This window comes from Aythya fuligula, chromosome 1, assembly GCF_009819795.1.
Source record: "Aythya fuligula isolate bAytFul2 chromosome 1, bAytFul2.pri, whole genome shotgun sequence".
NCBI classification, from domain to species: domain Eukaryota; kingdom Metazoa; phylum Chordata; class Aves; order Anseriformes; family Anatidae; genus Aythya; species Aythya fuligula.
In genome coordinates, this window is record NC_045559.1 from 69,927,184 (window position 1) to 69,954,240 (window position 27,057).

Sequence of the window (27,057 nt, forward strand, 5' to 3'; positions counted from 1 at the left end):
CTTATGCTGAGTCTGTTTTGCCCGTTACAATAATTATTGCGTTATTTTCTCGTCCTTATCTCAACCCTTGAGCCCTTTTCACATACTTTCTCCCCATTCCTCTTTGAGGAGGGGGAGTGAGAGAGCGGCTGTGGTGGAGCTCAGCTGCCCACTCGAGCGGAACTACGACAACTGGATTTAAGATTCCAGTGCTCTAGGTGTTCTACAAAATCACAGCAGATTACTGACACTCTTAAACACCTAAACAATTCTGAGGGAGAAACAGAAAATCAGAAACATGTAAGATGACAGCTCAAAATATCATCCAGCCTACCTGTGATTCAGTCCACTGCACTACAACTCCTGCACTGTAACATAAACCATTAGTTAACACCACAAATTTGCTAACACCACAGATTTAACTTAATTTGATACTTCCTTTGATTTTAGCAGCTTGATTGGGCACTTACAGGGTTATAAAGGTTTTAGTCTTGCTTGTATGTTTCTTAGCAAGAAGAGGAAGCAATAAAGACATTGAAAATTAAGTTTGGAGGTCAACCTCATAGGTTTTTGAGGCCAGCTGGCCAAGCATTCTATAGCCATAGTCATTAAGCCAGATATGACTGGAAAACCAGCATCTATGACTGATTTAATGGCAAGTGTTGGATAGGATTATGGAACACAGTGAATTAGTCTCAATATTGTTCTTACTTAGTAAATACTCAGAATGAGGAAAAAAAATCTATTGCTGGTAGACACTTCGGTGTCCTGGCACTTCGGAGACAGACACCTTCTATCCTGTCTGTATTTCATGGAACACGTAGAACATAAATTCTGCTTGAACACTTTGGAGGGAACTTTCTAGAGTTCCTGGTTATTTTAGATTTTTCATTAATTAGCTGCCACATTAATAAAATACTAATGCAATCAAATGAAAAATCAACTTGCCTTGCTGTTCTGTTTTCTACCATTAAGTCAAACTTATTTTAACTACAACTTTCACAGGCATCTTCCTAAGTCAATTTAAAGCCTATGAAGAACACAGAAAAAAAAATGAATTGCCCTCTAAAGCAAGAAAGACTATCAGGTGCCCATATGTTCTGAGTACATAAGGACAGTTTTTATGGAGAAAAGCAAGCTTGTGGGTAATAGATTTCTTAAAATCTCTAAAGGGCACTCACAAGCATCTGGTACAAAACATGTCACTGCAAACAGAAGTTCATTACATATGCTTGCTAGTACACCAGTCTTTATGCAAGCACCGACAAAACTAATTAAGGAAACAATTTTCTCTTGTGTATATACTAGAACCAAATCCCCTCTGGACTAAAGCCAGGTACTTCTCCACCATCCATACCATTCTCTGAGTCAAATTGCAGTTACTTCCTCAATGATTTCGGTTACATGGCTGTTCAAAGAAAGATTAGAAATTACACAGATGTACTATTTCAAATGAGAATTTTAAACACTTTCCCCATTGTTCTTGAATTAAGGAACAACTTGATAGAAGTAGGAACTTTTCCCAGCTTCTGATAAAAATGCACATTAGTAAGAATTTAAATGAAAGGATCACTAAATAATCAAGTTGGTAAATGCAGAATTATGAATGCATCACAAGACACAACTTTTTCAAACGCATCTTCAGGTAGGGCAAAACTTTCATAGGAAGGAAAAAAATGCATTAAACTCAGTCTCCTTCCAAAATAATGCTTACCAAACTTTCATTACTTTAGAAATGGGAATAAATACACTCTTTGGCTATATGTAAGCAAAAAACAATGAGAAGCCTTAGCAGCAAATAAGTTAAGACACACCAAACACTGCAAAAATCAGTTCACTTCTTCCATCTTTAATGTTCTTATTCTAAGGCTGTTTCCTCTCAACCAGCTGCTGGCAACGCCACATGCTAGGGTCTTTTAAAGGCATGCAGAATCTGTTAGTCTGATGAAAACTCCTTCCACCCCTTCCAGAAAATGAAGGCTTTCTCTCTAAGCTGAAATCTTAGCAAGCTGAGGAGATACAATAAAAGCAACAACAGAGTTATGTACTTTCACACTGGTACTTTTAAGGATTTTTTATTTAATTGTGAGAAGGCAATAGAAGTTTCTTATGATTCTAATCTTTCAAATCAATTCCTTTCAAATATAAATTACCAAATATAAGCATCCATTTATTTCCTCCTCTGTGCTTCACAGCAGAGTGGGGAAGCTACTTTTTTTTTCCTTGCCAAACCTGGGTACGCTCAAGAAAATACTCAGCACGCATCATGTACAAAGACTCAGTCCATTTGTATTTAGGCAATGTACTCACCTCAGTACTCACCAACTCAGCATAGTACTCACCACTCAGCATACTTCAACACCTCTCCAACAGTTAAAACTCATGGAACACTACCTTTACTTAACAGATGGGGCGCAGAGGTAGAAAAAATACTGAGTGACATTGGAAAACATTTAGAAACTTTAAAATCTCTTAACTAAAAGCCTCAAGGTTAATGGAACTTGGAGCCTAAGTCATTTTATTGTTTTGAAAACTGTTTAAACTATATGCCAAGAAGTTGTGTGAGAAGTCAGAATGTGATTAAATACAGAACTGTGCCTGGATCTCCCATGCTAAGGAAAGCACAGAATAGAATTGTTCAAGTTCCCAATATGACTCAAATATAGTTTATTCAAAGAACAAGATTCATGAACAGAAAAATTATGTTTACAAGAAAATCCAACAATAAAGAAATATCTGACTACTTTTAAAATGAATTTATCATCAAGTTTCATAGCTTTGGTTAAGGTTCCAAATAATTACATATCCATATCATACAGAGCTATTAACTATAGTTTAATATGTCTATAATAATCAGATGTACCTGCAGAATCTTTCATGTTAATGCTTATATATTTAACAATTTCTTCACAGATTCCTTATACTGAGACATGTTACTTTCTGTTTCACCTTCATTTTTAGTGCAGTTACAGAGTTTCTGTAATTCTTAACTACTTCAGATGCAAGCAGCTCCTCCTTAGCTACAATTACTAACATTCTCTGTGGCTTTTATTCGAAGTAGTGTATCCAGGGCATTTTCTGAGAGCAGCTATTTCCCAGATATACTCCTCCATGTCTTCTTCAGTCTTCTCACTCTCCCACATCTCTGTTTTCTGAAAGAAAAATACACCTTATTTTAAAGGCTACTGAAAACTGAAACAAGCTATAGTAATTTGTAGAAACATTTCCCTCTCATTCCAATTCACTTATAAAAAACAACACACAACCTTCTATTCTGGAAGACATTTGTCCTCTGAAGTATAAGTCCTTGTAACTCCAGCCTCAGAGTTCAAAGAGATGCCCATACACCATACGTTTTCTGTGCACAGTGAGTTTCTTCCCTCCCACTTACCAAGTTATTTATATAGCTGACAGATATAACAAGACCAGTCCCGAATGAGAAGAAAACTTTATGGATTATATATACATAATGAATAATAAAAAAAGGTTCTAGAAGTAGTAAATTTAAGTCAATCTAAATTCTCAAGCTTTCTAAATAGTCACCTAGCTATTATTGTCCTAGCATATGATTTTGGTATGTTTACATGGCTATAATATGCCAACTGAAACAGTTCATACCAAGTAACCTATGATGAGAGAGAGCAATCCTTCAGCATTTGGGAAATGTTTAAATTGTGACTCCATAAGGAAAAACACCAGCAATTAATCCATTTCCTCTTCCTGCAAAACACTGCTCCTCCAAAGTATCTCTATCCACAAGGTGCTTTTTTTTTTTTTAAGACCTAATTGTCATTGCAGATTAGACAGGATCAGAAGTTGAGTACACAAGACATCATCCTAGTGCCTGTAAATACGTGGCTTAGGCAGTTGATACTTAGAGTAAATTTTGTATCTAAACATTTCCCTAATTTAGTGGACCTCCTGCTATTTAAGGGACGTTTCAATGTCATAACGTGCTGTTTTAATTTCATTTTATTGGCACACTTGCAAATATGTATATGTAGATAGTTGGTATACTTACATATTTTAAAAATATACAAATAAGTAATTGTGTATTATTAATGTAAACAATGCTGACATTATCTTTTTTCCAACTATGTAAGAATCACAAATTGATGTACTTTTTTTTGGTGTCATGTTTTTCCTTACGTAGTTTGTTGTATAAATCAAAAGCTTATCTCTCTAGAAGTAAGCTTAAAGAACTATTCTACTAAAGCATTCATAGCATTTTGTGTTTGGTCTGCTCTTTTGTTGTTTTTTTTTTTTTTTAATCCCTTGCCATAAAGGGTTCTTCAGTAAATTTTAGCTCTGCTATGCTAGTAACAACTAACTCTCATTACTGACACATGACTGCAGAATTCAAATAAACTTGACAATCACAGGAGATTTCTTTATTTAATGAACTATCCTGTCCATTAGTCAACAAGGCTTTTGCAGCTGAATCGTAATATTTAACAAAGTTTAATTAATGCCTGAGAATTGTTTTACTACCTATAACCCTGTGCGCTTGGGTCTGTCTATCTGAATTTAAAAATACTTCAATAAATGCTGCATCTGGTGAATGGAATCTCTTGTCTTTTAAAACAGAGTCCAAATGTTAGTCAGAAACAGTAATTAACATTACTAAAGGCTCATATGACTGACATTAAAACCTGGACACAATACAACACAGAAGTAAAGAACTTCATTTTCTAGAGGGAAAATAAAGGACATACTCTAGTCTAGTCTACTGCTTATTGCTAAAACAGTAGTAGAGCAAGTTAGTAAGTTATTCCTTGTATGTTTGAAAAATAACAGGAATCAAAATGGACACTGACACATTCTTAAAGTTAAGAATGACATCCTATTTTACATATCCCCCATTTACCTGCACAATGGCATCCAAGACATTTTTTAAAGCAAAACTTCTCTCACAGGGATTGGGTTTCTCAAGAGTAAAGGAATATGGATATCACCCCTGGTTAGTCTCTGGACCATTTGCCAGAGTCAAGTTTGAAGTTCAAACAAAAGATCACTGTAAGGCTTTTAAATGCCTTCAAGTTATAGAGGAGACAACAAGTACTAACCACAGTTATTACATTTATCTCTATTGCTCCACAAGTTACTTCTGGGATTTCAAAGATGCATGCTGATAAACAGATTAACAGTTTCCCTGACTCTTTTGAGCTACAGAACACACAAAAAAAAAAACACACACACACACACAAGAAAAAAACGACAACACAAAGTATTTCTTCCTTGGATCTTTCCCAGCAGAATGGTGTATCAAAATGGATTTAAAACAAAATCTGACTTCTGGGGGGATAAGGGAGCCAGGAAGTGATTTGATGGTAGGGGGAGATTTCAAAATCTGTTCCCCAGCCCTACTACAAGCAGCTTGTATCCACTACTGCTATGTTGGTGGCCATGCCTCAAAATGAAAAGTTATCCTGCTGTACACAGGTCCAGACATACATCACAAACAGGAAACTGAACAGAATCCAGATTTTTGCAAGCTGAATGTATTGAGTGAAACTTAAATACCTTTTCAAACCAGATTTATTGCGAGAGGGGAAAAAAAAAGTGAAGTATATTTTCATTTGAAAAAGCACACGAGGTAGACCAGTACCCATGAACTCTGAATCGTGGAAATACTGCAAATGTTGTAGTCTCAGTCTAAGGTGTTATGAAGAAAAATAAGACAAAGAAAGAACCTTTGAAAAGGAGGTCTCCACTCTGACTTTTATTAGTTAGGTATTTTTGTTCCCTGCAAATTTAAAATGTTAGTAAGAATGTAGTAAACAAGAATAAAACAATGAGAACTGGAATATAGGTGTGAAGGTGTGTAACATATTTTGAGAATCCACACTTTAGGAACTGGGTTAAAATTCATGAATAAATATTTCTTTATAAAATCAACTAAAAGCAATTGCTTCATTCTATCACACAGAACACAGTATCTCAGTAAATATTAACCAGCCTGACTGATAATGCACTCAGCTGGTAACTTCAACTTTCTCTCATTATAACTTCCGATTAGAATTTGGGAGGGAAGGTGACCACAACAAAACAAACACCTTTTCATCTAAAAATCAAAGGAGTTAAACCTACTGCTAAACAAAATATACTTCCTAATGCAAATACATAAATACCGATGTCATAAACAGAGTAAGAATTTATTTCTATTTATATCTAAGCAAATCTGCTGTGCTACAGTTTAAGCACTGGAAAGGTTTGTAAACCTCCCAAAATGAAGGCTTAATCTGATGTGCTGACACAGCATATATACTCCATTTGTACTCCAGCCAATGAAACTGCTTTTTACATAAGAGTCATTACCTAAGAAGCATCAATACAAACTGAAACTTTATAGAAAAATAGGAAATCATTTTTGATCACTTCAGTATGCTTTTCACTGTGTCGTGGTTTTTCTGCCAGCTTATCCTTCCTAAACTTTGTCGCAGCCACATGGGGGTTTAGTATTGTTACTTCTCTGGTGTTTCTTTTGGGGAAGACATTTCAACTGAAATTGTATTTGGCACACATATTAAAAAAAAATAAAAATAAAAACATGACGCATTCTAGTCAATTGACAGTTGACATTTTGGACAGTTTAAAAAATAATGCTGTTTAGCAAAGAACAAGTATTGCAGTGGGATTTTATTTGAAAGGAGGAGATTTCCTAAATTGAAAGTGACATTTCAAATTCTATATAGGCTGGATATAATATACTTCTTCCTTAGTACTGAATGGATATAACAAAACAAAACAAAAACCTCTGTGGTACAATAATCACAGATTTCAGATTTTCAGGTAAGAAATGCTAGGATGCTCCAAATTACTGGATACCTCTTAGCCAAAGAGGAGTTGCCAAAATAGATATGTATATTTTTAGAGATATTACAGCACTGAAGTGCAGTATTAAGTTGGCAATTTACGAATAAATATCACTGTAAATTTGTAAATAGGGCAAGACATGTTTGTATGTGAAGAGATTGGACACAATTTTATTTATTTTTTATTTGCTTGGTGACACAGAATAGGTTAAAATACTTTGGTCGGAGCTCACGAAAGTATTCTCTATAATGCAGCAATGGCACAAGGCAGAAAGGACCTCTAGAGTATCAAGGAAAATTTGGAGGAAGACTGTGAGTACTAAAGATTTCAGTAAGGGACAAGTGTAAAATAAAAAAAGGAGAATAAGCAGATAGGAAAGAGTAGAACAACAGAACTTTGCCTCAAAAAATAAAAGTGGATGTAAGAGATAGTTCCATACTTTATGAAATTCAATAGACTTCATCTCTGATTCTGCCACTAACTTTGAGTCTCCAGTAGTCACCATAATCTAGACTACCTCTTCAAAAAACAGTAACAACTTTCCTGGGCTGAAAATAATGCAACAGACTTCTATAAAGTCAGAAATATTACGTAGACAATTTTTAATTCAACCACTGCAAGCTACAGCTTTGTTTCAACTTTGGCTTCATGATAAATGTTTGCTTCAGTGTTCATCCCCTGTGGTTCCAAGCAAAGTAGTTTAACTTTTTTCACTGCAATGCATATTTCCTGATAGTATATTTCTTTCATTTGATTTTAAATATTTTAGTTCAGATATTCAAAGAGAGTTTATTAAATTGAAAATCTATTATGCTACCTAACTTTATCTTTTCTGACTGACAATAATGATAGACTCTTTGCAAGTTATTAGATTTTGATCATTGGTGAGTGCATAATAAAATATGATATACTTTTGAAAACAAAGTAAGTACCTTTATCTGTAAGTATCTTTTTAAGTATCACAACATTAGAGATCACCCTCACCTCAGCATCAGGTTGTGTTATTTGTACTATATATAAGGTATGGTATTGAAGGAACACTATTGTACGAAGGACGTAATTATATCACACTTCGTTATTCTAAAAGACAGGAAATTTACACTAAGAAGTCTTCAGTGATACTAAACAGTGTCCAGAGCTCAGTATCCTTCTCTCTCAGGTACATGTACAGGTACAATCACTGGGTTACAGCCCTCCTTTTCTTGTCACACTACACATTTTACTTAAGAGGTACACTGGAGAATAGAAAATGAAAGGGCAACTTTTTACTAATTATCTTACCAGGTCTGTGTAATGCAGGATGATTCCTCCATGCTGCATCAACTTGTATTTGTATATGTTGAAAATCATGTGGAGCAGGACCTCGTTATATTGCTGCAACTTTCTGTAGTCTCGACTGATTTAAAACAACTCTGTTTTATTTCCTTTTCACTCTATCTTTTTCAGATCCCTTCCATTTATAAACTACTATTAATGGTTTTCCTTATTGGAAATTTAACTGTCTGCTCACTTGGCATTCCCTCCTACTTTAAACTCATAACACAATTTTACTTTTTATTAATAAAATATTAATCCCAGCTGAGTGCAAAGAAATCAGTTTATGCTATTTTCAACCACTGGAGGGCAGCAATCTACTACTCTTTAAAAACAACTGAATACCATTAAAATGCATTAAGTTTTTAAGAGCTGCTGTTACAGTATACAAGAAGTACCATCATGTAAAGCAGCAAAAATACAACTGTTTGAGCTGCTGTTTAACAATCTACCTAACATATCTCAACCTTTCATTTGGAGAATTCACTCCAGGCATAATCCTAGGAAGTAATTTTAAAAGGAATTTAAATTTTAAAAAGAAAAATCCAAAGGAATTTTAAAGGAATTTTAAATAATCCCATGGAGTTTTTTTTAAAGGACTTTAAAATTTAAAAAGGAAAGTCCCAAACAAGTTTGATTCCTTGCCAGATGGTGCAAGTCAGATATCTACTGAATAAGTTCTAAAAGCTAATAAAAACACAAACATTTTATTAACAGCCTGAAAGTCATTAAACATGAAGATCTCAAAGCATTAAAACATTTTTAGATCAAAAGTATTTTTAAAATAGTGAATTTGCTTTTCAAATCTGAATGTTTTAAAGGTAACTGGACTCACGTGTCTGACATCTACCTGCATTTACCAAAATCAAGCTGCCAAATGCATCAGCCTGGAATCTGATGGCGTATTTTTTGCTACTTCAGCACCTTTTTAGGTAACGGATTCCAAAGAAATTGAGCTCTTTATTAGATTTAGACAACCTCATTAGCCAACCTGTAATATGAATGGTTGAACCAAGAATGCAGTAGGACTTGCAGATGCAAGTACTGCTCCCCCTGTTCAGATCCCTCTCAAAAATCAGCACGCTGTCTTACTGTGGTGGTTTTACCCTGATGGGCAGCTGAACACCACAACTGCTCTCTCGCTCCCCTTCCTCAAAGGGAAAGGGGGAGAAAATATGAAGGGAACGGCTCAAGGGGTGAGATTAGGACTGGGACATCCTTCAACAATTATCATCACGGGCAAAACAGACTCAGCATAGGGAGATTAATATAATTTATTGCCTAACACTAAAAAGCTAGAACAGCGAGAAACTAAAAACAAACACCTTCCCTCTCTAAAAATACTCACCCTCTTCTACGTCCTCTCCCTGAGCAGTGCAAGGGAATGGGGACTGCAGTCAGTCCCTAATGCTGTATCTCAACTGCTACTTTCCACGGGATGCCGACCTTCCCAACGTGAGCCTGCAGGGACTTCCCACAGGCTACAGCTCTTCAAGAGCCGCTCCCACATGGCTCCGTACCATCCCCCAGGAGCAAACTGCTCCAGCACGGCCCCCCACAGGTGGGCAACAGCTCCCCCCAGACTCCCTGCTCCTGCATGGACTCCTTTCCATGGGCTGCAGCTCCGGCCCAGGGCCTGCTCCTGTGGGGGCTCTCCATGGGCCGCAGCCTCCTCCAGGCCACATCCACCTGCTCCACCAGGGGCTCCTCCATGGGCTGCAGCGTGGAGATCTGTTCCATGTGGCACCCATGGGCTGCAGGGGGACAGCCTGCTCCACCAGGGGCCTCTGCACAGGCTGCAGGGAAACTGCTGCTGCGTGCCTGGAGCACCTCCTGCTGCACTGACTTTGGGGGCTGAAGGGCTGGTTCTCACTCCTCTCTCCCAGCTACTCTTTTGCAGCAGTTTTTCCCCCTTTCTTAAGTCTGCTCTCATGGAGGTGCAACCAACATCACTTATTGGCTTGGCTGGGTTCCTTTTGGAGCTGTGTGGAACTGGCTCTTACCTAACTTGAAGCAGGTTCTATACTTCTCACGAAGGCCTCCCCTGCAGCCCTCCTGCTACCAAAACCTTCCCACATAAACCCAGAATAGTTACCAAGCAACACCTATCAATCCACCAGTGTGCTGCCAGTATTTTGAACAACTTCCAATAGCTTTATTATTAATAGCTACATTACCATGCATTTCATTTGAAACCATGATAATAAACATAGGTCATGGACCAGACAATTAATCCACTTTTTTCCTCCTCTCATCCTTCACTTCCTCTATTAAAATAAGCAAGCAAGCAATCCTGCCTGCCAGAAAGTAACAAGGACTGCCAGAAAAAAGCAAGATACCCCTTGCCAATAGTAAGGGCTACACTATTAATTACATGGATGTCTACTAAATAATGAAAAAATCATCACATTTCCTGCTTCCAAATAAAGGGTTTCTAGTTGTCTAAATACAGATTAAATGCCAATTGGTAACACTGCATTATGTTTTCATAAAGTCATAGCACAACCCTGAAAAGTCCTGAATGCCCTCAGCTTTAGCAAGATTTTGCTGAAGTCCATTGCTTATGCTTACATGTGAAAACAAGAGACAGGAAAGAGAGGACAGTTTCAAATGCAATACTCTTTTAAAACTACTAATCACTAGGGTTTATAGCCCAAAGGCTACCCAGTAGTATCCCACTTTCCCTAAAAGTAATCATACAGCCTTAGCTACCTTCTCTATTCCCAGGCCATGAATGGACTTTTTTTTGCACTCCTGTCACCTTTGTCAGCTTCTTTATCTTAACACTTACCAGCAGTCTTTCTACTCGTTTCCCCTCTCTTCTCTCTCAGTGTTAACTCTGCTTTTTCCTCTAAAACTTACCCCCACACAAAATCCAGTAAAGTTTTCCTTCGTTTTAGTTCCTTCTCTATGCATTCAAAAAAGGGAGCTCTCAAACTTGTAAAATATGCCTGAATTTTCCTGCAAGATCCTCTCCACCTGACAATATCCTCCAGCATATGGGATGGCCTACACAACACCAGGCCTGCTGATGCCTGACAGGTTACACATTTTTTCCAGTGGGGGAAAAGGACTTTTGCACAGGGATTATAAGGGCTGATCAACAAAGCTTTATATTTGGAGGAAAAGAATAAAACCGGGCCCACTGCTGCTAAGGTATGGGACAGCACGCCAAAACTTGAGCAACTGTGTACTACTGAGATCCTTCAGTCTGCTCATGAAGGTGCTGGGTACAACAAAGCACATTTGAAATATTTCTACACCAACGCACATGGCATGAAGAACAAGTAAGATGAGCTAAAAACCTTGGTTCAGTCACAGATAACTTCTTGGTACATGAACTAACAGAGACAACTAGGAAACGTATACTCTTGCATCTATTGCTTGTGAACAGCGGTCTCACGGGTGAAGTGGTGATTGCTGACCATCTTGGCCATAGCAACCACAAAGTAGCTGAATTTAAAACCTTCAATGATAGGAGGTAAACTGCTACAAGAACTTCAACTCTGGATTTGGGGAGAACAGACTTCACAGTACTAGTTAGTAAAGGTCCCCTGGGAAAGGGCTTTGGAAGACACTGGGGTCTATCAATGCAGGACAATTTTTAAGCATCACTTCTCCAGAGCACAGAATAGGCAATTCCAAAATGTCAGAAGTCAGGCAAGCCAGCAGAAGTTCTGGAACTTAAGTTGAAAAAAATAAAGTACATGGCCACTGGAAACAAGATTGGGCAACTTGGGAGGACTACAGAAATGCTTCTCACCATTGCAGCGAGAAAAATCCATGCAAAACAGTTCAATTACAGTTGAAGCTCACCAGTACTGTAGGGAGCAATAAAAGTTTGGTTTTTTTGTTTTTGTTTTTAAAAAAAAAAGGTATGTTAACAGCAGCAGGAGGACCAGAAAAAACATTGGTCCATTTCTTTATGAGGACTGTCACGATACAGGAACATAGACTAAAACAGAGATACTTAAAGCTCTCTTTGCCTCCGTCTTCAACACCAATGATGGTGATGAAGTTTCCTTTTACAACATGGTCACCCACATAGTTGACCAAGGGAAACCAAGTGATGTAATCTTTTTGAACTTCTGTAATGCCTTCAATACTGCTTCTCATAATATCCTTCTGGACAAAATGTCCAGCATACAGATAAACACATACTACAATGGGTGAACAGTTAGCTGATGTATCAGGCTTAAAAGGTTACAGTACATGGGGTTACACCAGGCTGATGGCAAATCACTACATGGGTTTCCCAGAGCTCCATTTTATGGGCAATTCTCTTTGATGTTTTCATAAAAGACTTGGATGCTGGACTTGAAGGTATAGTATTCTAACTAAGTTTGCAGATGACAGCAAAATTGAGAAGAGCTGTTGACTCCATCAAGGGTGGAGACGTCTTGCAGAGACATCTTGACAAATCAGAGAGCTGGGCAAGCACAAACAATATAAAGTTTAACAAGAGCAAGTGCTGTATTCTGAACTTGGGACAGGGGAACCATGGCTATATGTACTGACTTGGAGAGGGTGGAAAGGGATCTGGAAGTTTTGGCTGACAGCAGATTGAACATGAGTCAGTGTGCCCTGGCAGCCAAGAGGGACAAACATATCCTGGGGTGCATCAAGCACAACATTGCTCGCCAGTTGAGGGAAGTGAACGTCCCTTTCTACTCTGCGCTGGTGCAGCCTCACTTTGAGTACAATGTGCAGTTTTGAGCACCACAATATAAGACGTAACTATTGGACTGTGTCTAGAGATGGGCTACAAAGATGGTGGAGGGTGTAGAGGGCAAGACATATGAGGAACAGCTGAAGTCACCTGGATTGTTCAGGCCAGAGAAGGAAAGCCTCATCACAGCCTACAGCTTCCTTATGAGGGGGGATGGAGGGGTAGGCGCTGATCTCTTCTTGCTGGTGATCAGCAACAGAACCCAAGGGAACAGCATAGAGCTGTGTCAAAGGCTCAGGTTGGATGAAAGAGGTTCTTCACCAAGACGGTGGTCAGGCACTGGAACAGGCTCCCCAGAGGAGTGGTAACAGCACCTAACTGTGACTGTTACTGTGGTAACAGTGCTGGAGTTCAAGAAACGTTTGGACAATGCTCTCAAACACTGTCAGATTTTTTTAGGTGGTCCTGTGTAAAGCCAAGAGTTGGACTTGATGATGCACATAAGCCCCTTAAAATACAGGATATTCTATGATTCTGTGGTATCTTCAGAGCCTTTCACTATTTGGCTACTGTTTTCTTGCATCATCCATTAACTGCTAACAAGTTAGAGGAGAAAAATGCTTATTTCAGTGCACTAACCAATCTTCATGCTTCCTTCACTTTGGCTGTGGTACTTCTCAGAAACCAGCTAGCCAATTTGTTTGGATAACCTTTTATTCATTTATTTAAATGCAAACAAGCTCCCTTCTCCAAATCCCAAAGCAAGAAAAAAAAACACTATTTTTAACCATATTCTTAACCATGCTCTGAGGATGAGCAGTACACATTGTTGATAATTTTCCCTCTTTCCTTTCTGTCTCAGACTTAGTGCATATTTCAGCTGTAAACACACTACAACTAGGATTCTTCCAAAATAATTCCATCCAAACTCTACCTGCTCTACAAACAGAATTGCTGAGATGTGGATGCCCTTGATTTTAATTGAAGCTAAGAGTGGAAGACCATACTAGAAAAGTTGTACTACAAAGGATACTGTTGAGACACAATGGTGAATTCTGCCTTCTAAGCACATATATGCAAAGACAGACAAACCAGAGCTAAACTCTTCATACTCATTACTTTAAGAGCAACTTCCTGCTGGAAACGCCTCTCTCTACAAAACAGAGCGGTATATAGCATGTAGTTCACTACATACCCAACAAACCCACAGACTTTCTTTTAAAATAGGTTTCAGGATTCCTAAACCGGTTGCTCTGGTTTGGTGCTCTATTTTATAACCATAATAAAAGAATCAGTGGCAATTCAAAAGGTAATTACACTTGAAAATCCAACTTCCTGATGTATATCAGCAGATGATTTTTCTTTTTAATATATTTACATGATTGCTGGTTCACAGAATCCAGAGACCACTATAAATTATAGAGTTATGCCATGTTTTAGAGATAGCAGGCAAAATTTTCAGGATTAACAGCACAATTTACATGCCATCAGCATTGCTTTCACTCAGCAAGAATGGAACACTCCTTTCATCTTTTTATTTAATTCCATAAAGCACATGCATGAAAACCACAGTGTGGCACTCTGCTGGGAAAGTCAGTCTTGCAATTAGTTCTGTAAATGGGATTGATGTTACTGTCTACGTGGAAAGCTAGTTCTCCCCAGCCCCCAGTATTTGAAGTTCACACAGATTAAAACAAACCACAGATTGTTTGCATATGGTTTACAAAATGCATCCAAACTATCTTTCAGCAAATTATTAAAAGGGATTACCAGTGATCATGGAAAAAACAAAACAAAACAAAACATGTCACAGCAGATCATCAATTTTTCATGGAAATCAAAGACAATTACAACTGATTGATGAGCTCATCAAATATTAACATGGAAGCTGAAGGTAATAAAGGGAAAGAGACTTGTGTGTATTCAATACATACTGAACACTACCAAAGCAATATCATATAGCCCTGTCTTCTATCACTAAGTAATGCTAGAGCAAAGGACAGATGTGGTGGCTGCCTGGAATTAATAAAGAGAGTGGTGTCTAGCTTTCTTGCCATTGTTAAATACTGGAAACCGATCTCTCTCTAATTTAAGATTTGTAATGCAATGTAATGCTGTTCAGAAAAAAGACATCCGTGTGTACAAAGCACTTGAAATAAGGCAAACAAATTTTTTAAGATGTTAGCATAAGTTGAGTTACATTTGATGTACTCTACCATTCCAAACATGGTCAAGGAAACTTCTAATGAGCAGAAGATACAGCTCAACCTCCTTATTTCCAGTCATCACTATAATGATCAAAATCAAGAACAGTAATTCCTCAAAATATTAAATACCTACATTTAATTCAAATACTAACAACTGAAAATAGTAAGTTTGAATTTTCTTAACTAATCAGCTACAACTTAAAGAGTGCATCATAACAGAGAAATCTAAAAAAATCACTGTAAAAGAGCTAAGGTCTGAAGATGTTTTACTATTTTGAGAGGACTACCTAAGAAATGTAATCCTAAGAAATGTAATGAAATATCAATAAATTGGAATAGTGTCTTTAATACCTCTATGTTAGTTATTTCACTTATATAACAATTAACAAGATGAACTACTTGAAAAAAATCCAAATACATCCTATACTGAGTGATTACAGAAGAGTTTACAATGTATTCATTTTGGAATAAATATTTTAGTAAAGAGATGCAATAACTTTATTTATATTCAGGACACTAACCATGACACAACGAAACCCTAAAACTAACAGATCAGCATGGCATCCCTTTTCTGAGCAAAAACAAAGATCCGAAAGGGAGTTTCAGTCCTCACTCCTTCCGGCTTGAGAAAAAATTTGAGAGAGTATTTAAGATGCAGAACACTTCCAAATTGCAGCTACAGTTTACTACAGACCAGGAAAATTCCAAGAAAAGATAGACTGTACAATACATAGAAGATTTTGGAATTGGACAAGATCTAGACACTACATTGTATTTCAGTTTTTATAACTTCCATGTTGAAAATAAGCCCTTCTGCTTCTTTAAATAGACTTGTTTATCTTTAAAGCTGGTCATTTTATCAAACGCATAGGCAAGAAGTGACAATCACAGAGTACACCATTTCTCTGGAATCACCTGATTTCTATTTGAATACCATGCACAGGCAGCCCAGCATGTTGCCAAACTAAAAGAATCCTAAGAATGAGGGTGTTTTCTGCTACACTTTGAGTCAGTTTTAGGCTCATTGTTAGAAAGGAAGTACTAAGGTCAGAAATTAACTAACTTCAGAAAAGAAGTAAACTATGAAGAAATAAGTCACAAGGTTTATTTTTTCCAGTGTATTATTTCACTGTCCAGGTAAGACACTAAAGAAAACAAAAACAATTTCAATCTGCTTAGCTACTGGGAATCAACATCTTCTAGACCATAAAGATTTTAACATACAGTATCTAATCTTGACTGTATTTTGTTCATGTGTGTCTGCTTTGTTTTCTTCCTCAATAGTAACATTTTTCTAGTTACTAAAGCTAGAACACATCCAGTAATTCCCAGATACTTCAAGATGCTTCCTCATATGCTTTTGCTTCAAGGTCTTTCTTTTTTGTTGAGTCCAATAAAAACTGTACTACAAACATGTTTACAGATCCTTCCTCTAACTACCATGCCTCTCTATACCGGTTTCTTTTTCAGCCTGATTTACATACATACTTTCACACACATCAACGCTCTTCTCCTAGTGAATCTATTCCAGCAAACAGACAACATTATGACAAATGTGATATTCAGTTGCTTGTGAAACTTAATTTGAATCAGCTTGCTTTGCTAGTTCAGATAAATTCAAAGCTTATGCCTTCCAAGGAAAGTTTACTTCCAAAAATTTTAAACTTTCTGATATAGCATTCTATGTATTAGAACATATACATACATACAACAGAACATACAACATATACAAGAAACAACATAGCATTGGTAAAGTTAGAGAAATTAAGTCTAAGATGACTGTTGAATATTCAAACATCTCCACTGAATTTGAAGAAAGGTGGTAGGTAAGAGGAAGAGTCTGGCATAATTTGTCCTAAGTTGTGCGCAGTCACAGAACTTTTCACAAGTTTCAATTAATGTTTATTTTATGAAGATGTGAGGAAGGTAGGAGAAAGGGATGAAGGGACTGAGAGCAACAACATGTGGGAGATTTTTCCCAACTGCTTACCCAAGATTCATGGTACAAAACTGTGAGGAGGTGTATTCCATAATCATAGTTCTGTCTTCTTAGTGGGCACCTGAAAAAAATATATAAACAAAGCTAGCATTTCTGAAACCAAATCACTTTTGAACAAAATACTAGATCTACCAAATTTTCTGATCTGTAACCTAGGAAATACATGTATTACAGGAATGTGTGTTTCATTCACATACATTTCTGAATTACACATAACCAAGACTAACATCACAATAGAAGCATGACTATTAAGGACATGGAAGAATGAGCATCTGCAAGTCTGAAGGAAAACGTACAAAAAAAAAAACTTAAAGATCTTCAGGAACCATTAAAAACCACATTAACCTATCTTGGATTGCACTTTGCCCTCTACCAGAGATAGCCAAAGTTGAACACAACATACATCAATATGTACAGCCTAAAAATCTCAATTTTTCTGCCAGACCCGAAGGGAGGAAGACAGTGAAAAAATCCATTAGATATAGTTCAGATCAGAAGATCTAGTCAATTAACTTAAGAAGAAGAGTTTAAGTCCATGCATGTAGCTGTATGTCAAAACAAAATCACAAGTAAAAATGTGTTGGGATAAGATACAGCACTACAGAAACACGGTATTTCTTAAAATTAGTCATCATAATCAACTGCTGAGACTTTGATGACATTAATCTCTTCCTTATGTTGATGTCCAATAAGCTCTTGTCTTTTTTCCCCTCACACACACTTCTTCCAGCAGGCTGTTTTGTTTCACATCTTTTTGATAAGCAAGAGCTCCTCTCTCTCTTTTCTAGAGAGACTGATAGCAAGCACAGAAGAAAACCCTTGCATTCAGACTTAGGAGACTATTTGTCCTGCATGCAACATAATTTCCCAGGTATTGCTTACTAGCTCACCAAGGAATCAAATAGCAAGCAAAGTCAACAGAATTCAGTTCAATTCTAAACAGAAGAGACCTACACCAGTAATCCCAAATGATTTTATAGCTGTATAATGAGTTTAATTAGACAAAAATTGGCACTGCTACTCAGAGGACCGTTATTGGCATTGCTACTACTAAGAGGAGCATTCCTACTTCCCTTTCTCCTCTCTGCTTTCCCTCTGGTCAGCTCCAGAAGCCCTGCAGTGAACTAGATCAAGGACAGAAACTGATTAAAAAATTCCTTTTGTTTTTCCATCTTTATACCTTCAGGAGAAATCCTTTCAGTAGTAGTACTGACTTACAATGGATTAGACTGTCTATGGTAATATATATCTTATAATATTAATATTACTATAATCTTATAACATGTGTATTATAATATTAAGCATATATTAGGTTTCACATTATGTAATCTGTCCATTAAATTTTTAACACATGAATAGGAGTATTGGTACATCTAAATATATATTTTAGCCTGGGAAAAGACAAAAAAACACAAAGACGCAAGTTGCAAAGACATTAAAATTAACTGATATACCCAGAAGAGATACTATGCTTTCTTTACTGCAGCCATTGCTAACGGCATTTTTTTCCTTTCTGCAACCATACCTGTCTGTTGTAATAGTGAGTATATCTGTATCCTTGCAGTACCGCTCTCCTACAAGTTTAATAAGCTTCTTCTTTGCATGGTCATCCAAATTCAGGTTAGATAGTTTAACCTTAGAATACAAGAGAAAATACTTTGAATTATTTGGAGAAATTCAATCTCTTCACCCTGAAAAATATTTTGAGATATGGTTAGGCATATCTTTTATCAGGAATTAAAAATATAGCTATTAAATATGCACTTACAGAATTTCTTACAATTATATCACTAGTCAAAAGCTTTTCAATACAAGGCATGTATAAATCTGAATATTCAATTAATACATTTCTTCTCAGAGAAGCTGAGATGGAATATTTCTACTTAAACTTCTTTCATAAGAAAAAAGCTGTCAGTTTCATTTGTAGCTTCATACAGAAGCTGTGTTTAAGCTGAGACACTCAAGACTGAGTCTTTGCCTGAGCCACAATGCAGCTATGCCTGCGCCTGGCCATGGCCTTCACTGATCCAGATCCTGACCAACATCTTTAACTCACTGGCCTGACCTCACTCGTACTGCATCTCTATGGATTTAATTAAACTGTTGACTGACTCTGGGTATTGTCACCACACTTAATCCCGGTCCCTTTTTGACCTCAAGCTTGCCTTATCACAACAGACTTGTCAGGTGCTTACTGGACCATCAAATGGACAAGGTGACTATTACCAGGCCAGTTCTACTGCCTTGCCCATGTAGTAACTGCATCCTTTTGGGGAGGTCACTTCCCTGCTTGCTTTGCTGCTTCTGTATCGCCTTCGCTTTCAGAACAGCCTGCCCTCACTGCTGTCTGGCAATGCTCACACAAATTGCTGAGTTTTTGAGAAATACTTTAACGTTGTCTAATATTCACGTAAAGAAATAATGCTCCAATGGGTTTCAGACACAGCTCTGTGACAAACATACAACATTACGATCATGACTTCTGAACTTAATAGGATGTTTCAGCACACTGAAAAACACCAACCCAGATCTCCAGCATTAGTTTGCTTTATCTGACAAAACAATTTCATTCACCAAATCAGAAAAAAAAAAAAAGAAAATCACAAACAGGCTTAGGGTGACATATTTCTAATTCATATTTAAAAACAAAGAAATCTAGAGATGCTCTAATTATGTCATAACTCAGCACAAAAGCAAAAATTCAATTTAGACCACCTTTGAAATAATTATTAGTGTTTAAAAAAAAAAAGCAATGCAAAGAAGCCTATTGAGGCTCTTCTTCCTTATCATCAGCAGCAGCTTAGGAAAAACTGCAAATAATCAATTTTCACAAGTCAATTCCAGCTGATACTGAAACAAGAAATACTAGCTTGCTTTACCTGGGTTAGTACTAAACATGACTAAAGTATAGAGTTAGGGCCATCCCTCATCAAAAAACAAGAAAAAAATCCACAATGTATGTACACACAATTCACAAATTCAATTTTTCACAACCACTGCTTCCTAGATTTTTAAAGTTATTCTTCCCTGATATTATTATCATGGGTTTAGCTGTACCAAAAATGTATAAAAGAACACTATTCGTTAATACAGATATGCATCTACAAATATGACAGTTAGAACAAGTAAACAGGTAGCAGAAAAGATTTTCCAGTTCTGCAGGGCAAGTATAAAGCAGAATTAGAAAACACACTCTCCTTTTCCCTTTGGATCTTAACCTTCTGTTCCTAACACTACCGTCTCGTCCCCCACATTTTGCCATTTCAAGTTAGTAATTAAATATTTAGTATGGTTTTGGACAAACTACTGATTCCAGATTTGTCTCCATCATATTCTAGCAAATTAATATTAAGCATCATAAGTCACAATAGACTGAATCAACAGTATCATGAAAGACTAAATACTTGTTTAGACAATGGTTACTTGAGATCCCCATAACTACAGCACCAGTCAACTACTGGTGCTGTAGTCAATGAAACAACTTCTGATATAATAATTCTCTGAGTACATGCAGTGTAACAGCCATGGACAATGATGAAAAGTCAAAGCCAAAACCAAGGTCCTCAGACCTCAGGTATAATTTGACTGAGATTTCTCACCAAAAGAAAAAAAGATCTCTTCAGAAAAAGTTGGTGATATTTTCAGTGAAGCATGCAGCCCCACACTAAGTGATAACTTACAAGCGTCTACATACGGAAAAGCTGATTTTTCAGAATGTATGCTATTTTGCCTATATCAGAGCTCAATCTTCATTTATAAATACATATCCATATCACTAAAACCTCAATTTTAACGTGCTGCAATATGAAATTCACCACTACTTTTTCTGGATATTCAAGGAACTATTTCCCATACTCCCTTACAAAGTATCATACTTGTAAATGTTTTTGAAAAGAAAGCCAAGCATTTGGCTTTTTAAAACAAAGGTTGGTGTTTACCAGAGTACTACTTACTCTTAGAGTCACCACTCTTGCTTTGGGATTACGAATAGATGTCCCTGCAGAAACATAATCCACTGTCTCAATTTCAACAGGAAAATGCTGTTCACATTTCTCATCGCTGTTCAAAGCACTTGGCCATTCAGTGCAGAAATCTGTAAAATAAAAGGAAAACAAGTAACGTATTTTTTTCCCCCTCAAACTTATTGTAATATATGTTTTAGAAGTAGTTTTTAAATGAAACCATACTCATTCAGATAATGACAGGGTCTCTGCTAGACTTGCTCCAGTATCTCAAAAGTCTTATTTGTACTGGGTTTCTCAGAACCGGACACAGCACTCCAACTGTAGTCTCATGTTCCAAATGAAGTGGGGGGAACAAAAATCCTAAATGTGCTGGTTATTCTCTTGTTAGTACAACCCAACATGCAGTTAGCCTTCATTGCTTCAACATTTCATGCTCAACTTTCAAAAGCTTGCTGGGCCCCACACGTCCTTTTCTGCTAAGCTGTTTTCTAGCCATATGCTCCCCTGCAGCCTGTACAGCTACATGAGTTATTCCATCCCAGACCCAAGACTTTATAGTTGTCTTTGCTTAACTTCATGAGGGTCTCACCAGCAGAATTTTTTCTGCATGTTGACATCTCTCTGAATGGCAGCTGTGTCACCTGTTTTGCCCATTACCCCCTCTCTACCCCCAGTTTGTAATTATCTGAAATCTTGCTGAAGTATTGCTCTCTGTCATCATCCAGCTTTTTGTAATGCACATTTTCCACATACTTGGAAGCACGTCGCTTACAGTAGAGTTTCCTTCATAACCTTCCAAAGACTGCAGTAAGGCTGACTGACCTGCAGTTAGTTGCCTGCATCTTCCCTCTTGTCCTGTTTCCTTTGTCAAGGAAAAATATCCTCTTCCTCCTTGGCTATCTGTACTTGCTTCCACTTTCTGTGTTTTTCATTTTTGCACCTTAGGTCACTCAGGAGTTCCCTGCTCACCCATACTGTCCTTCTAACATACTTGCTCAAAGTCCTGCTGACTAGAATGGACCATTCTTGTGCTTTAACAAGACTGTCCTTGAACATCCACCAGCTCTCCTTGTCCACTTTGCCCCGCCAGGACAGTCTCCCATAAGATCTGCCAAAACTACTGAGCAGGCAAAACCATTCTCCTGAAGCCCTGGCTGTAATTCCACTGTCTGTTTTGCACACATCTCTCAGGATTTTTAACTCCACAGTTCCATGACCACTATTACCAAGGCTGTCATGTATGCGACCATTCTTCCTTGTCTGTGAACGATGAATTCAGATCACCTCTCCTCATCAACTGGCAGATAATTTGCATCAATAAATTGATGTCAATATGCTACTTGCCTTCCTTACTTCTGTCAGAATCTTGAACCTCATCATTTTTCACAACCAAGGACTGCCAGCAGCTTTCACATCCCCAACCAGCTCTTCCTTATCTGCACATGCAACAGAACTTTCCCATGGTCAGTCTGACCAGGATTTGCATCAAAATATTATCTATAAATGTACCCCAGAAGTCTCCTTGGTTGTTTCTGTCCCATTCTGTTACACTTCCAGGACATGTTTAGATGGCTGCAGTTCCCCATGAATTAAGGCTTGTAACTGTGAGGGTTTTTTAATCTGTTTCAAGAAACGTTCATCCACTTCCTCCTCGTAATTAGCCAGTTTGGAAGATGCCCACCCATACATCCTTCTTGGCGTCCTCTGATACTGATTCTCAAAATCTCAGCCAGCTTGCCACCCATCTTCATAGCAAAGGTCTGCATCCAAACTGTACTTTTTGGCACAAGTCAGCTCACTCTTCACACTGCATCTCAGTCAAGCAAGCTTTCCCTCTGTTTCTGACTCCTCAGACTTCTAATTCCTTCCGTTTCCTATGCTGTGTACATCTGTATACAGGCAATTCAAGACATCTCTCTTATCACCTCCTCCATACACTAGCTTCCACATCTAGTTCTCTTAAATGGCTAGCTGGCAGACGTGCTCTTGTTCTTCACTGAATCCTCTATCTCCCCTGCATACCTTGCTGTCACACAGTCTCTCTTTTATTAATGTCATTTTTTAAATGCATACCAGAATGACTGCCCATTAGCCGTGATTAAACCAGGCTTTAATCTTCTCAGAACTGAATCATATCCATCATTCATTTTCCTTAAGACTCTAAACTATGAATTCTTCACTACAAGCACTTTACCTAATAGTCTCACTGGTATACTGGAAACCTCACAAGACTTACCTGCCCATCACCTGTATGACTTTAATGAAGCAAAACCAAAGTACAAGACTAACCAAAGCCTGATGAATAACCAGCTTCAGCGGTGGATCATATCTCACTTCCTACTCCGTCACACAATTACACTTTGAATTGTCTTAAAAGCACCAGACATTGTTTTAAACAATGCCCCTCCCCCCCCCAAAAAAAAAAAAAAAAAAAAGATAAAGAAAACAACTAAAAACCAAATCCTCACCTTTGAGAGCTGCACAGTGTTTCTTAATTGCAGGAGGAGTAAGATGCAAAAAATTGGGAATCTAGAATAGACATACTAAAAGTTACCAAAATAACAGCATTTTGTTCATAAATAAAAGGGGTATTACTGAAATCTGATTACACTTTCAACATTTGTTAACGTAATTCAATACATTAAATATAAAATTAAGGTAAGAAGGCTCTCCTCAAGTCTCATTTAGCATAAGACTTAAACCCAGTTATAAAAGTCATAGGCATGATAACCCCAGCCAAGTCTGCTGATTTGGCTCACTTGTATTTCTTTCTTAGGTTTGCTACTATCTAACTAGAATAATATTCTACTTTTTATAGAAAACATTACCCAATAAAATAGATGTAGATAGTTTAGATGTAGAGCTTAGTGATATGGTTTAGTGGAGGACTGGTTAGTGTTAGGTCAGAGGTTGGAAGAGACCTTCAAGATCACCTAGTCCAACCTAGACGATTCTGTGATTCTGTGAAAAATATTCCAGTCAAAGCAGTGCAGTCTTAATGAACAACAATTCTCAAAGTTAAAACATACCAGTTCAATGTGGCTTACCTTTATAAGCTCTAAGTTGCCTTCTTTTGGTGGAGGTACACCTCTCTTTACTGGGTAACCCATTCTAATCGGGAGAGGCACAGATGCAGCTTTAAATGCAGCTGCTGTTGGATAAACACTGCTCCAGTCCTGGTTGACAGCCATTCTCTCAGTTCTGGGAGGTGCATGCTAACAAACAAAATTATGGAAGTTGATAGGAGAGATGCGGTTTTGTGAGACAGCAAGAACACACACACACAAGAAGTTATTAAAATAATATTTTCAGGAAGTCCCATCACTAAGAATTTCAAAACACGCCTTAATATCAAACATTAGTGTTCATTTCCAATGGAATTTTTAAAGGACAGCCTCTCAAGATTCAGGTGGCAGGCCTCCCTGTCTCAATATAAATAATAAAACTGCATTTATTTCAGAAATGCTTAGGAAGAAGATTTGGCCATTATCTTGTGCTGTGTTAAATTGAAGGAGGGTGGAATCAAACCAGTATTTCATAGTCGAGAGAGAAATTAGCTCTTTAAAGAAATAAAATAAAGCACCATCGTTTCTTTTCCCAAAGCCCCCCCTCCGTTTTTTTTTTAATCTAGAAGGGCATAGACATAGTATATCAGTCTAGAAACAGACATACTCATTCAGCTGGTCTGACTGCTTTACTGTATCATTACATCTACACTTGGAAGTTAACGGAACAAAAATTTACACCTGGTCCACTTTTACTACTTGCCTTTAAAATCATATCACATTACCACTTTTCAAATCCTGCAAATTCATACTGAAAACAAAATTAAGATTTTTGGTTTTCTTTTAAATGCAGCTATATACTACTTTTAAGACCTTGATACATGTTAGTTTTTTTTTGTTTGTTTGTTTTGTTTTTAAGAATGCAGACTGAAGACAGCTAGGAGATTAAAGAAGTTAGGCGTGCGTTCTGGAATTTCATCACATTGGATTATTTCACCTTGTTTTGAAGGTGTTCCTGTAGAAACTATTAAAGTTTACAGCTTAGACTAGTTTCTCAGACACCACTGAGTTAGCTGCAAATAGTGTCAGTTCTTACCGATCTTACAAACTGCGATGTCCTGCCTCTTCTCCTTATTGAAGCTGGAAGAAAAATTAAAAGGAATATTTTTCATTACAAACTATTATATGGTTTTCTGGAAAAAAAAAAATATAATGTAATCAGCATGCTTTTTTTTTTTCCTTTTACCAAAACAATATCTATTAATACTCTTAAGTAATTCCAAATCTCTATATTGCTACAGACAAAAGAAACAAACAACAACAACACCTCCTGATAAACATTTTTCAAATCAGGACATGAGAAATAAGCCAGATGTCCTTAATAGTGCAGAGTAATCTTTCTGTGGAAATAAGAAGCTTTTCAAAGATTTTGTTTCCTTGCCTTTATATGGAAGAAGGGGAAGATCACATACTCAGATTGCTCACTTGTTTTGTAACTTAAGATAATAAAGGCTTTGAAGCCATTCAGTCAGATTGAGTTTATCCTAGAAACACGTCAACAACAATTTCAAGTTTCAAGCTAACACATTGTACTGTTTTTCTTTTTGAATTTTATATGGGGAACATACTGATGAGTTTCTTTTCTGCCATTTTACATTGCTCATTGTGCATATTGAGCGAACACAGAGAAGAAGCAGCATACAGTAACACAAAGTTTACTCTCTTTTAGCAGGCCTGAACCATTAGGCTCTTTTTTTTTTTTTTTTTTTTTTTTAAATCAATGGCCATCAGTTGGATCTATGGGAAGGGATTCACAGAAATACAGAAGCCACCAAATCCCACTGGATTTTTGGTATAAACAGAAATCTTCACTTTCTTGTCTTCAAACACACGCACACAAAATAATGATTTGCAGTGCTTTTTTAAAATACTTAAAGCGTATTCTATAGTACCCATACAAATTAAATTTGTTTTCAGCTATTGGGGGTGGGGGTGTGGGGAGAGAGAGAGTAAATTTAATGTATTGTTGCTGTCCTGCATAGCTATCACATTACTATGCAGTGCTTATTTAGCAAAAATCACTGAACGGAGTTTATGAGTGGATGCTTTTGTTCTCATTGACCTGTTAATTTGTTTTACACCCCTAACCCTCATAAGTCTCAGGAAAAACTCCTGAATTTGACAGTTCTTTTGTCTTCCTTATCTGCATGTTTTATGGACCTAATTCTGTTCTTCCTCTTCTTGCTATACAGAAATCTAAAACAAAAAACACATACAGGTCTCTGCAACAGCTCAGCTGGAGTTCCTTTACCTCTTATTACCCCTTATTTTTTTGCGGTGCATTCGCCCACAGACACACTTCACTCGTACCGATCATATTCTGTTACAAAGATTTCCGACTTAGGCCATTTTTTACTCCTACAGCGCCCTGAGGCTCACCACCTGACAGCACCCAAAGGCCCTCTCGGTAGCCTGGCCTCCTGAGCCTGCACACAGCAGACGTCCACGCAGCCTCGAAGGCTGTACCTTGCTGGTACAACCCTGCCCAGCAGCGTGCCGCGCGTTTGGACCCATCTGGGCTCAGAACAAGCAAAACCGCCCAGCTTGGGCAAACACAGCAAACGCAGACGTCCCTCGGCAACCCATGGCACCGCCGCTCAGAACACACTCAGACAACGCACTGCAGCTGTAACAAGAACACAACACCTCGCTTGCAAACGCGAAGCAGGCGCAGCCCGAGAGCCGCCCCCCGCCCTCACCTTCCCGTTGCTGGCCTTCCCCCGTGCTGCCGGCGGGCACGGAGGAGTAAGCCGCCAGCCCGGCCGCCCGGCAGCAGCGGGCAAGCACGGCCCGCGGGCCCGGCCCTACCAGTGCCGCCGCCACCGCCATCTTAGGGAGCTCTGCGCCCGCAGAGCGCCCCCGTTCCTCCCAGCGGCACGGAGGCTGCCGCGGGCCAAGATAGCTGGAGAGCGTTCTGTGTGGGGTTTCCTGCCCATAAAGGGGAGGGGACGAAGGAGCAGGGAGGAAATGCTTGATAAAGCGCTGAAAAGAGTTTTTATCCCTTCTGGAGAAGGGGGAGGAGGGAGGGGGAAAGGGTAAGGAA

At 37.9% G+C, this 27,057-nt stretch overlaps 1 protein-coding gene across 1 annotated transcript; it reads right to left on the reverse strand.

Moving 5' to 3' along the window:
* Window positions 1-2,622: 2,622 nt before the first annotated feature.
* MRPS35 (mitochondrial ribosomal protein S35) lies at window positions 2,623-27,057 on the reverse strand. Its single transcript, XM_032207332.1, is given in 11 exon segments — window positions 2,623-2,940; window positions 2,943-3,003; window positions 3,005-3,062; window positions 3,064-3,131; window positions 16,976-17,045; window positions 18,510-18,619; window positions 20,938-21,077; window positions 23,418-23,478; window positions 23,997-24,164; window positions 25,051-25,094; window positions 26,714-27,057. Coding segments are annotated over 11 exon segments (984 nt in total). The 5' UTR covers window positions 26,844-27,057; the 3' UTR covers window positions 2,623-2,866.